The sequence below is a fragment of the Mustela putorius genome, unplaced genomic scaffold (genome assembly GCF_011764305.1).
Source record: "Mustela putorius furo isolate JIRA1106 unplaced genomic scaffold, ASM1176430v1.1 tig00003896_pilon_pilon_pilon, whole genome shotgun sequence".
In the NCBI taxonomy this organism is placed as follows: domain Eukaryota; kingdom Metazoa; phylum Chordata; class Mammalia; order Carnivora; family Mustelidae; genus Mustela; species Mustela putorius.
The window spans coordinates 1,880,386-1,893,493 of record NW_025422045.1 but is presented as its reverse complement, the minus strand read 5'-3'; the positions used below and the strand labels follow the sequence as shown (position 1 = coordinate 1,893,493).

At 49.4% G+C, this 13,108-nt stretch overlaps 1 protein-coding gene across 3 annotated transcripts in view; it reads right to left on the bottom strand.

Annotated features, from left to right (window-relative positions):
- The window catches only part of LOC101674511 (myocardial zonula adherens protein), a 90,499-nt gene extending 87,362 nt beyond the window's left edge, over positions 1-3,137 (bottom strand). For all 3 annotated transcript variants that reach the window (XR_006602785.1, XM_004777292.2, XM_004777295.3), the window contains exon 1: positions 2,943-3,137. Coding sequence is in view for 2 of the 3 variants with exons in the window: in XM_004777292.2 (XP_004777349.2) it covers positions 2,943-3,008 (66 nt within the window). In the remaining variant the exon portion in view is untranslated. The remainder of the gene's footprint in view (positions 1-2,942) is intronic.
- Positions 3,138-13,108: the final 9,971 nt, after the last annotated feature.

The window sequence follows — 13,108 nt, the reverse complement described above, 5'->3', positions numbered from 1 at the left end:
ACAGATCTCGTCTCTCGCCACCCCAGCTGAACAGCTTCACCAAAAGCATTTGGCTGCACGAAGCAACATGTGCCTTCCCCCCTCAACACATACAACCTGGCCACACAGCGGACCTTTCATTTCAAAAGGCTCATTCAGTGGGATTAAGTTCGTTTGCAAAACTCCCTTCAAAATCGAGAAGGGATGTCAGTGTTTTTGTAAACGTCTTCCCGGCACTCTCAAAGGGCATCGTGCTGTCTGTGGTTATTCTCCAGCCAATCTATCTTCCTGCCGTTGCCATAGATAAAACTATTTTTAGTGCACAACTGGTTTGAAGGTAGATTTTTTTTTTTCCCCAACCCTTGCTGGTTGGCTTCCATAAATGCTTCTTTGCTTATCAGCTGAGAGAAATTACTTTCCCACCAGTTTTTTTTTTTCCTTTGAGAGATGATTTCAGATAAGAAGGAAATACAAGTTGTCGGTGGCAGCCATGGGACAGGGGATAACCTGTGATAGTCTGATCCAGCTACACCACCCTGGCTGGCTGACTCAGAAAACTCCCTGCTCAGTGTCAGCTGTCACCACCATTTCTAGCTGGCTTGACTATCTGGACCAACACAGCCTGGTTCTCCCACAGTCCCTAATTTGGTAAGCTCTTTAAATAAAAACAGAAATGCTATGATGGTGGCTAGCATGTTCTTGTTCAAGACCATCACTTGTCCAATATCCAAGAGGAAAGGTAGGATGACACAGAGTTTACTGACAAACTACTTTCGACATCAGGAACAATTTTTATGATTACTTGGTCTACAATTTTATTTTCAAGATATCCCATTCTTGTTTCACCAAAAACATAAGTGTTTGCAAATTCAATATGCCATTATGATACAGTGTATGCCAAGACTTACATTAAAATGAGTAACATTCCCTCCTTTCAGTATCCCAATGCCAGTCATCCCGCGAACTCCTATTCACCCTGCAAAACCAAACTCAAATGGCTCCTGAAGAGAGAGGATCTTCCTCAGTTGCTTTGGGAAGAACCCTTCCTTTTAGCTTCACCCAACTCTGTTAACACTGTACCCCACTATAACAACTATCACTTCGTACGATGGTAGTCTGTGATAAGGACTGCCTCCACAGGTAGAGTGGATCCCAATGCCTAGCCCTGTATCCTCCAGGATATCTATAAATGTTGTTAAAAAAAAAAAAAAATCAATCAACGGATCCCATCTTCCCACCTTGCCCCCCCACACACACACACATTGCCAGGATCTGTGGTATTTGTAGATCACGAGCAGAGGAAATCTTAAAGGGAATCCTAGAACCTTTAGATATCTTCTTTCCTGAACAAGTGTGCCAGTACTTGTGTGCTCATAACAGCCCCACATAACAGACCCACTTGGGTCCCTGGCCCCTCTAGCCCAAAGTACTTTGGCTGTCTTAATCAAAAGGCAAAGCTTTCTCAACAGTCTGTCCACTGTGCCACTAACAACTAAAAAAATACTTGACAGTAAACATTTGAAAAAAACAATCTTCACAAAGGTTATCTAGTGTGCTAGTCCCAGAGGCAGTGCGCCCCCCCCCCCAATCTAGCCAACCATTTCTGGAAGGGCCCTTGACACTTTCATGCAGTCTGGTCCCACGTATGCCTCTGTCCAGGCTCAGGGCTGGATTTTTAGTCACTTCATTCTTTCTCAATCTCAACTGTGTTCCAACTGAGCAGGACTTCCATAGAAAAAAGGCCAATGCCTGCTTGGAGTAAGGCTGGGACTGTGGATGGAGACCCACTTGGACCTGATGGGGATGTTGCTTTACAAAGCTAATAACCAGACGAGCAGAGTTCTGTCAGTCCTACATGTCTGCACACACAGACACACACACACAAGATCCCCCCAGAATCCATCACTTGGCCCACACCCAAGAGTAACACAATGACCTTCTTCTAGAGAAAAAGCACAGAAAGTAAGTCAGTCCCTCGTCTGAAGTATGGAAAAGCATATAGGCACGTGGGCAAGACTAGAAGTCGGGGGTGCCAAAGGGGGTCCTGACTTGGACTTAAGCATCTGTTCAGCTAAAACTTGGGGAACATAAGAGAAGTCTCAACCACAGAAAAGAGGCACCAAGTGATAGATATCATAAGTACTGTGAGAAAGGGATGAACTAAGCAGCCACAAGGCCAGCCCCTGGCAGGGCACTCTGAGGCCTGATCTTGGAAGAGATACAGAACCGGACAGGTGCAACCTGCATGAGCCTAGCATCATTTCACAGAGCATCTGGAGAGGTAAGAAAAAATGCAACCAAGGTGAGGGAGAAACAGAGTGCTTCTAAAGTGCAGCCTTCCTGTAGATGGGGCCCAGGGCTCCTTGGGCTACCTCCGCAGCCCCTGTGCTGGTATTTAAATCAGAACGAAGAAAGTGGTTTGCAGAAATCCGAGTTCCATACCACTGGGCTCCTGGGGAACCTGCTGCTGATCTCGCTGTTGTAAGGTGAAGCCCACACTTTAGCTAAGCTCACTCCAGAATTGGTGTTATACTATCACCAGTGGGGACAAGTGACCTTTTGTTCAATCGCCGAAAGGAGGCAAAGTTGGGTGTTAAAGACATTCATTCCCTTTGAACCTCAAGTAAGGAAATGCAGGAATGTTTCCCCCTTGCTTTTTAAACTCGTGCCACCAATTAACGTGACCTAAGAGAGGAGACAGGAAGGAAAGAAAATCTCTGGGAATTCCAGAAAGTCCCTTAAGCTCCACGAGCCGGTGGCTGGCCGTCCAGAGGATCACAGCCGGAGCTGGGACAGGATGGTAGAGTTGAGTCCAGAGTGGTGGGGGTGCGGGTCAAGGCTGAGGGTGAGGGGCGGGGGGAACAGGGAACTGGCTCTAGCGCGTCCCCAACGCCAGACCCCGTTAGGGTCCTGGCCGGGTCGGGGAAGCGGGACGGCGGCGGCAGTCGCCCCTGGCTACTCACCCTCCTGCTGGGCGCCCCGGCGCTGCTGCCCGAGAGCAGGGTGACGGTGGACGTGGAGCGCAGCATCCCGCAGCGGCGGCCGGCGGATGGCCCGCAGCGGCGCTGCCCCCAGCCGAATAAGCGCGCGGAGCCCGCCCAGCGCGGGGGCGGTGCAGGCTGGGACCGAGGGGGCGGTGCGGGGCGGTAGCCGCTCCGGCTGCGGCGGGGCGGGGCGGGGCCGGGGCCGGGGGCGGGGCGGGGGGGGGGGGCGGGGCGGGGGCGGGGCCCCAGCGCGCTTGCCAGACCCGTCCGGCTGCATTTTCTCCCCCGGGCGCAGACCCGGCCCGAGTGGCGCGCAGCCTTCTGCCGGTGGCGCAGTGCCTGCCCGGGGTCCCTCCCGGGGCAAGCGGGAGCCCTAGATACTCTGGACGCCCAGGCTCTGTCTCTTGCTTGCGGTGTCAAGGTCCCCTGCCTGTTCATCCTCACGGTACTCAGTGGCCCACCGCCAACCCCCCAGGAGCCGCATCTCTGGAACTCTCAGAGATGTCATTCATTATTTACTGTGTCTCTTCCAGCACCAAATCAATCTACTGGTGCTGTCTGTCCTCATGATGTTTGCAATCTGGTCGGAATGCCTAGGGGCGACAGGTGTTGGTACTTTGGTAGAAGAGGAGATATCAACAGGAGCAAGCAACAGGCCCCTGGGAGCTGTCCTGTGCAGGGAGGTGGTGCCTAAGCTAACACCTGAAGGAGCTAACACCTGAAGGAGCTAACACCTGAAGGAGCTAACACCTGAAGGAGCCAGCCAGGCGCAGAATGTTTATCACAACTGCTCATATTTATTCAGCGATTACTGTGGTCCCAGCCTGCAAGCTCTTTGCATATATAACTCATTTAATTCTTGCAACCACCCTCTGAGGCAAGCACTATTATTTTCCCGTGTCCCCATTTTGCAGATGAGGACACCTAGAGATTGAGTAACACAGCAGAAGCCCCACCAGCTGGCAGGGGCAAAGCTAGGCTGGACCCCAGGGTCAGATCCCATGGCTCTGCTGCACCCCTCCCCCAGCAGAGGGAGGCGAGGGTTACAGACCAAAGGAACTGGCATCTGCAAAGATGCGCACCAGGCAAGAGAAGGTATGGTGTATTTTTTAGGTCCTTAAACTATCACAGTGTGAGGGGCCTTGATGGGGGCAAATGGAGAAGCAGCAGAAGGAGGCTGAGCCAGGTCATGAAGAGCCTGATAGACTTAGCTAAAGGGTTGACCCTTTATCCTGAAGATAAAGTGTCTTTCAGCAGGGAAAGACAATCTCTCTCCACTTACTCTTCAAAGCCCGGGTCCAACACCACCTCTCCATCAAGCTCTCCAGGGCCCTCTTGACCTGAACACTCACACTCATGAACCTAGCAGCTCTTTGGCAACTTGTCTTCCATTGGAGTTGTGTGTGTGTGTGTGTGTGTGTGTGTGTGTGTCCCCTTCCCCAGAGGCAAGCTTCCAGAGGGTGAGGGCCAGGCCTTGCCCTTCTCTGAACCCCCAGTGTAGCACCAACACGAAAGATACTCAAAAACTGAGGCCAGGCAGTTTCCCGAATGCTCCTGCGGGACTCCATCATCCCACAGATGTGGAAACTGAGGCCAGAGTTTCTAAGCAACAGTCCCAAAGTCACCTCACCTGCTGTCATCACCACCACCCCTGGGCCTGCGTTCTCCATGCTCTGTATGCATTTTCTCATCCAATTCTCAACATGACCCCAACAGATGGATACTGTCACAGTCCCCATTTTGCAAATGAGTCACAGGGATGTCAGGTTAACTGGTGAATAGACTGGAGCTAAATCTAGAGTGTTCTAACTTTGGGTCTGCTGCCTTTGGACCACCCTCCCTTCCCCTACACTTCACAATAGGTCTCTTTGTATCCTACTTCTGTGCAGCCCCATCTTCTTCAGAGAGTTTTATAAAACTGAAAGCTGGATCTGCCTTTCAATAAATAGTGATGGTGGTCAAAATGTGGCCATTGAAAGCCAACACAGGTTAGAAATATCTGCCTGGTTATCTCAGCAGAAAGGAGCTCTGTTATGTTTTGTTTTGTTTTGTTGCCCTAAGGAGAAAGGAAATGGGCTGCCCTTCAGACAGAGTCAGAATAGCCTGGCATCATCAATGTTTATTTCCATGATGGCAACCTCCCAAGTGACCACCCAAGATGGAGTCAGCATTAGAAAGGACATGTGGTCCATGGATTAATCTTTCCTCTACCTACCCAAGTCTTTTTCATACTGTTAATATATTACTTTCCATGCTGTAGTACATTTTATTACAAAAGCAGCCAATGGCACACCAGCCTGTGAGCTCGTTGTTGTAACTGGACTGCATTTACATCTCTGCCTAGAGCCTTAACCAGCATGTTGCAAGTACATGCTAAGTGTTGAATAATGTTGAACAATGTTGAATAATGTTGAACAATTAAATGATGTTAGAGAGCAACAGTGCAATTCACTCAAGGTCAAACAAAACAGAAACCCAGCTTCTAGGGTGGGTGAAGGTCTCCAAGCAGTTTGCCAGCAGAAGCAGTCAGAGCCCCAGGATTATCCCAGTTAGGAAAGTCCTTCACACTGGCTGTCACTGTGTTTGGACACAGTGTTGGCTGTGATTGCACAGATGCCACAGTCCCTCCCTACTAGGCCAACATATGGAATTGCAAGAGAGAGGAGAATGGGGAGCCCCCAGCAACGTGGGAAAGGAGAAAGACGGGGAGTGGGAAGGCAATTTGGGATTGAGAAATCAATGGGAAGTGTATCTAAAATCAAAGAAGAAATAAAGTCATAGTCGTGAGTTTCTATGAACAGTTCTGGGAGGAAAAGATGAAAGATTGACTCCTTTCAAAAGAGGAATTAAAAGTGAGCACTTCTGCTCTAGTCAGATGTCCTCTACAGCCTATAGAACTGAAGGGTTGGATGGGGCAGGTGTGACAGGGATAGGGGCAGGGCTCTGGGGTGGAAGGTCACCCTGTTCCTTTTCAACATTGTTCCCATCTACTCTGGGCCCACCGTGAGCTTTGGTAGCCAAGGACCACTGCTGTTCTGGCAGAAGGGAACCGGAGCTATGACAAGACTGTCTTAGTTGCCATCCGACCCACCCACAGTAGCAGTCACACATTCCTAAGAGCTGTCCTGAATTGCCCTGCTGAAGCCCAGGTCTATAGAAAATTCCAGATATCTGTGTAGACACTCTTTATTCTCTTGAAATCAACCACGAACTGAACCTCCTTCTTTCACCCTACTTCTAGAATGCTCTCATATCTTCCCTGCCTCTGCTTTCAGAATTGTCCTTATCACTCTCTGCTGAACCCTCCCCAAACTCTCCACTGGCATCTTTAGTTGAGGGGCTAATGAGGGGATCCACTTCTCCAGCAAAGTCATGAGCCTCGGAGACTGTTGGCTTGATATGTCTTGGCAGAGACAATGAGAAATTGAATTGCTGGACAAGGACACAGGGTAAGTGAGGCCAAGCAAAGCCAGGCTTCCTGCTACTGTGTGCCCTCCTCACTCTTATGTCTCTGAAGCTTCCCTTTTCTCCCTCTGCCATTCAGCGGTCACAGTCCTGGCATATTCTCCTGTTCTGAATGCTAAACAGAAAGTAAATGTTCACAATAGAAGACAGACACATTTCCAACCCAAGGACAAAGGTATTGAATTATAGAGCAGCTCTGGCTGAAGTAGAACAAGAACTACCCCATATTCATGGGGCGTTGGAGAAGAAGAGGGCAGGCTCTAGAGATAAGCAGACCAAGAGGAACCCAACACCCTGGCCAAGTCACCCAGATACACACCATTTATAAACCTGTCTAGACATGGGACTGGAAGCCGCTGCTGGTCCACTCTGGGGAATCCAAGCTCATTGAAAATAATCCTACCCTCACCAGTTAACTCGTGCACAGATGAACCACTGGTAAAATATAATAAGCTCATTCACTGAACAAAGATGGAGCAAGTCCCTACTGTGTGCCAGGCATTGGGGACACCAAGATGAAGACCACTCCCATTTTCCAGGCGTTCATTTAGAATCAATTTGAGAAGACAGGCAGGTACTTAGTAAAGTAAAACAGTATCTACCCCTTCGATGGCACTCTCTGCATTCAAACGTTTCCAAATACACCAACTCATTGAACCTTCCGGGCATCTCCATGAGGAAGGTGCAGGTCTGTCTCCTGTTCTGCCGAGGAGGAAATCACAGCCCTGGGAGGTGGTGTGACTTGTCCATGGTGCCAGAGCTAGTAAGGGGCGGGGTTAAGTAAGCTCCCATCCAGCAGCATGGCTCCAGTGTCCGGAGGCCAACCAGCTCACTCTGATACTGGGTGGAAGCAGACATGAGAAAGTCCAAAGCACTGTGGTGGGCAGGGGAGAAGGTGGGGGGCAAGCTGTTCCTCCAGCAGAGAGCAGAAAGCCTTCCCCAGGAAGACAGCATGGGGGCTGGCCCCAAAGGATGAGAAGGAAAGGTCAGGGCATCCGGGGCCAGAGGAAACCAAGGGGTCAGAGAGTCTGGGAAATACTGTGTTATCTAGTTTAGCTTGACCTTCGGAGCAGAAGGGACTGGCCAGTAGAGCTCAGATTGCCAAGGCCTTGAATAAAGTTGAGAATCAATCCACAGGTGGTAGGGTGCTATTAAAGGTTTGGGAGCAGGGCAGTGACGTGCTCAGGCAGCAGAGATAAGAGTCTGGATGGAAGGCGGAGACTGCAGAGCAAGCATTTTGGCGTCTGCTGAAACGGTATTGATGTGAGACAAAGAGGCTCTGTACTAGGGCCACCAGCAGCGGTAGAAAGGAGCGGAGGAATTCAAATGGCAGAAAGTCAACAGCACTGAGTGACCTAGCCCAAGCTGGAGGGTTTTTGTGAATTGTAGGTCACCTTAGTGAATAGTCAGCCAATACTGTATAGCTCCTGAGGGAAGGGGAATCACTAAAGGTCACATGATTCCTTTCTCAGCCCCGGGACTTTGCTGTGCATTAAACGCAAAGGGGCAAATCTATAATCAGGCATTCTTCCAACGTTTCCAAATAGCTCAGTGGGCTTGTAGTAGAAAACTTGCAGGTGCAAAGGCGGAAACCTTACGTATTTATGTTTTCAGGAAGACGTTCTGGTGACTGTCTTTAAGAGGAAGCCAGCTCCACCCAATGTCCAAAAAATAAATAAATAAATAAAAATTCTCACAGAAGGGAAGGAGTAAGTCTGGTGAGAAATGTTAAAGGAATTAGGGCCCTTCCTGAGCAGAGCTGCACAAGGAACATCCCCTTCTGTAACCCAGTGCTTCCTTCCATGAGTAAGTCAGATTTGCCTGAATGCTTCTGGATTGGTGACTTCTCAGGAAATCCCATTTGGACTGATCAAGATATGAGTAATACCCGTATTCACATCTATACCAAAAATGAAATAGCCGATTTACAATGGGAAGTAGGGTTTTTTGCTCTTTAAAAAATAAAAAAAGCCCTGAGACGTTTAATAAATGTGTATTCATGCAGGATATCGGATCTATTGATGTTATGACTACCATCTTCTCCCAGGAACAGTCTCTGAGCCAAGGATCCATATGATTACCGAGGAGGTGTTCTGAGGGGAAACCAGGAAGGGAGTGGAGACAGAGGAAAAGGGAGAAGCAAGCAAGGACACCATTTTAGGGAAAGTTCCAGATCCAGCCTGATGCTGTGGACAGCTCTGGAGTATACAGTGCACCTCAGAGGCAGTCGTGCTTTAAGACAAAAGGGTGTTTGTACTCTTACACTGGCCAGTCATTCCCTGGTGTGGGGATGAAAGGGAGGGCAGGGAGGGAGGTATATGGCTCCCAAGCAGTGTGGGTCTCTGTAGGGGCAAGAACCTCCCTGGCCACAGGAAATCCTCTGAAAGTCACAGGTACAAACTATTAGCGTCAAAACACATGGTTAACAGTTAGGAAAGAGACACTCGGAGCTGATAAAAGAGGGCCGAGGAGATTGAGGTGGGTACCAACCATGTCCACGACATCTATGTATTGTGTCTGTATAAAATCTAGATGTATATGCAGATACCGATGGGTGTGTAATATGGTATGGCTCAGAGTAAAGATCTCAGGTACAGCAGTAACCACAGCCACCGTGTGACCTGGAGAATCCGGTATAAACCAATCTGAACACAGACATTCTGAAAAATTCAGAGGAAGGACCCCTCGATCTACAGAGGGGAGAGGCAGGATCCAAAAAACCAAGAGGCTGGAGAATCTGACCAGAGGGAATGTGACAGGAATAAATCTATGGTCCTCACCTTGGGTCCAGAGTCAACAATGGCACCAGGAGGAGGGAGAGGAGACCCCAATCAGCAGCGTTGTGTGCTAAAGACACATGTGGAACTCAGCTTGGCCAGTAACCCCACAGAAGCCAACCTTTCCATGACCCAGAACATTTCACCTAATTTCACAATACATTAGAGAAAGGCAGGGTCTGGACCAGAGAGGCAAGAGGCCCTGCTGTGTTGTGTGAACCACTGCATGCCTAGAGTGTGGCCTTTGATTCTGGGTGCCACAATTTTTTAAAAAAGATTTATTTATTTGATAAAGAGAGAGAGGAAGCGGCAAAGGGAGAGGGAGAAGAAAGCTACCTGCTGAGCAGGTAGCCCAACATGGGGCTCAATCCCAGGACCCCGAGATCATGACCTGAGCTGAAGAGAGATGCTTAACCCACTGAGCCACCCAGGCACCCCTGGGCACCATGATTTAAAGAACATGGACCACCCAAATGATTTTAGAAGAACATGACACAGATGATCTATGAACTTGGCATCAAATAATGGGAGATGCAGGTGAGAAAACTGGGAATGTTGTCTCTAGAGAAGGAAAGACCTGGGAACATGTTAGTGCTTTCAGTTCTGTCCCTGTGACAGTGCAGTTAGACATGTTCTGTGTGAACCAATGTATAGAATGGGGCTCAGAAGGTAAAATCTACAGGGAGATGGGGTTCAATGTAATCTAAGGGATATTCCAAGAGCCAGAGCTAGCTGAGGAGAAGGACTAGAGAGGAGAACGTGGGGAGGGAGAGAGTGATGGGCAGGGCCCACTCCAGAGGTAGGCGGGGCACTCACCATCACCGGAATGTGGCTGCATGAACTGTCCCCAGGCCCACTCTGCACTGAAACCATGTCGGGGACTTTCTAATAATACCTTTCTGGGAGGACAAACAAAGTACATATTCTGATAAGCTTTCCAAACTTTTGCCAACATTTGTATAGGACCAGGGTCTGGAACCACTGATGGATACATCTCGTCAAGGACGTATCTAGAGGGAGCCCAGGCATCAGGTAGGGAAGGAGGCACAGAGAAGATGCATGTATTCCCTTCAAATCCTAGACATCTCTGGCCCTGGGACTGTGGGATTCTAGGTTTTACATCAGAGCAGTCGGTCCAAGGAACACTATTTGATAGAGAACACAGGCTTTGGAACCAAAAGAACCAGCATTTATATTCAGGCTTCTCCTAGGAAGTCCTGGGCAAGTCATTGCTACTTTCTAAACCTCAGTTTTCTCACCTTGAAATGGGAGCTCAGCCTCCATCTCTTAGAGTCATTGTGAGGCTTGAACGAGAGTACGGAATATAAACACAATGACTATAGCCTATGAGGTCCCTTCTGAAGAAAAGCAGGAACCACCTGGTCATTTTGGGGGTAATGATGAGCGTGAAAGAGAATAGAACCCTCCTTAGATTTGAAAGAAAATTCTTCAAAGCAAATACATTGAAAGTTCAATCCCAGTGCGGAGGGAAGACATTCAGAAAAGAATAAATGCTCTTATATCCCCGTGTTTGGTTTACTCTACAAAGAAGGACTAATATAGAGAACTTATCTGCTCTTAGCGTGTATGAAAGAGGATCGTACAACTTCAAAACAAAACAGCATTCGTTAGTTTTCAATCCTAAGGGGACCAACGATACTCACTAACATTCCTGCCTTTATACCTCTAATGAATTCATGCAAGCAGGCTTTCATAAGAGCTGTGAGGCAAATATCAAGTTTACTATGAAACAGGACATGCGGATATGAACGATGCTCCAAATTCAGTTTGCGCTGCTCCCAGTACCCAACTGGCCCCTTGCCGCCTGCAGGCGGGGCCTTTCTGTTGTGACCACGGTCACTGGGTGCAGGGCCTTTGTATGAGGTTGGGAAGGGTGTTCACAGAGACAGGACTTCAGGCTGGACAATCTAATGTTTCTCTTGGTAAGCTGGGCCCCCAACGTGGGGCTGTGACCACCAAAGGAAAGGACACCGTTTCTAACCCACACACAGCCATATGGGCCCCGCTATCACTGGGCACGATCCTCTCCCCACAAAAAAGCCGTTCCTGCCCTAGCTTTCCCCACTTCAGCTGATGGCGGCTCATTCCAGAATCCCCGGAGGCATCCTTGACTTCACCTTCGTCTCATACCACACCTTTTATCTATGCAGCTTTACCTTCAAAACAGGTTCAAGGTCTGACACCTTTTACATCACCACCCCCTCTCCCGTGGATCCTTCAAATACAGCCTCCTCGCTAGCCTCTCTGCTCCTGCCCCCGCACCCCTCTGGTCTCTTGTCAGCACAGAGGCCGCCGGGATCCCTGTGAACCCACACACTCCTCTGGGCAGACCCTTGCAATGACTTCACAGCTCCTCAGACAAAAGCCCAAGTCGTGGGCCTTTGGTTTGTGTCTGTCTCCCCGAAGATCCAAGGTTTAGGAGGCACAGGTCTGTTTTGTTCATTCCTCGAACCCAGAGTCTGCAGCACTGCCTGTCACCAAGTAGAGCATCAAGTAGAGCAGTCTTTTTTTTTTTTTTTAATTTTTTTAAAGAAGATTTTATTTATTTATTTGACAGATCATAAGTAGGCAGAGAGAGAGAGAGGAGGAAGCAGGTTCTCCGCTGAGCAGAAAGCCCAACGTGGGACTTGATCCCAGGACCCTGAGATCATGACCTGAGCCGAAGGCAGAGGCTTAACCCACTGAGCCACCCAGGCGCCCCCAAGTAGAGCAGTCTTGAATGAGCGAGGGGTCTTCCCACCGTCCCCAGGGCTCCAGCGTACTCAGTCCCCATGAGGTCCCTACACCTCTGGATGGGAGCAGTGCTGGTCTCCGGGGCTCGCCGGCTCTGGAGAAACACCCCCTTCTGGTCCAGACCTGCCTCTGACATGGCTGTGATGGCGACACGTCAGCTCAGGCCCTCCCCTGCGGGAACGTCAGCAATCTCTCAATAAGTCAGAACTTTAGAGAACAAAAGGAACTCCTGATCCAAACCTACACAAAGCCTTGCAGCAGGGAAGTAGAAAGGCTGGGCTAAGACAGGGGAGGAAGGAAAGATATCTATAGCAGTAAAAACGAGGGAAATTAGTCACTCCCTCAGCTGTGCTGGGACCCGTGTTAACCCTTGATTGAGCTCATTCCTCCCCACGTCTCCATCACCCTCCTCCACGGGAAGGCTTACATCCAGGTTCTTATCAGGAAGAAGTATAGACTGCCCCGAGGAGTGGTGGACAGACTGATACACTGGCTTCCGGTGGCGGCTCTGACCTGAGGTTATGTTTCCTCTCTGGGGCTTCACACCTCCCCATGATAACTCAGGGCCTTTGCATAGGATGTGCTCTCAGGCTGCTTTGCAGCTTTGACATTCCAAAGCCTTGATAAACAGAATGATTCCCCAACATTTCTAGGTTGTTATTTACTCGGATCACAAACTGCCATGTTCTCTAAGTCATCAATAGTTTATCCTTATAATAGGAGAAGCCTCTGGGCCCCAGGGCGGCCGTGCAGGTTAGGTTCTGGAGAAAACTGGGCACGGGTCCTTCACTGGATATTCAGTACCGCAGGAGGAGCTACCCCCGCGGTAGGTCCCACACCCATCCCCCCATCCTCCAGCCTGCCAGCCTGGGGACTATTTTTTTTTTTAAGATTTTATTTATTTATTTATTTATTTATTTATTTATTTGACAGACAGAGATCACAAGCAGGCAGAGAGGCAGGCAGAGAGAGAGGAAAGGAAGCAGGCGCCCTGCCGAGCAGAGACCCCAATGTGGGGCTCGATCCCAGGATCCTGGGATCATGACTCGAGCCAAAGGCAGAGGCTTTAACCCACTGAGTTACCCAGGCACCCCAGCCCGGGACTATTTTGACTTTCTGGAACACATTCTGCACCTTTACCTCTCTGTG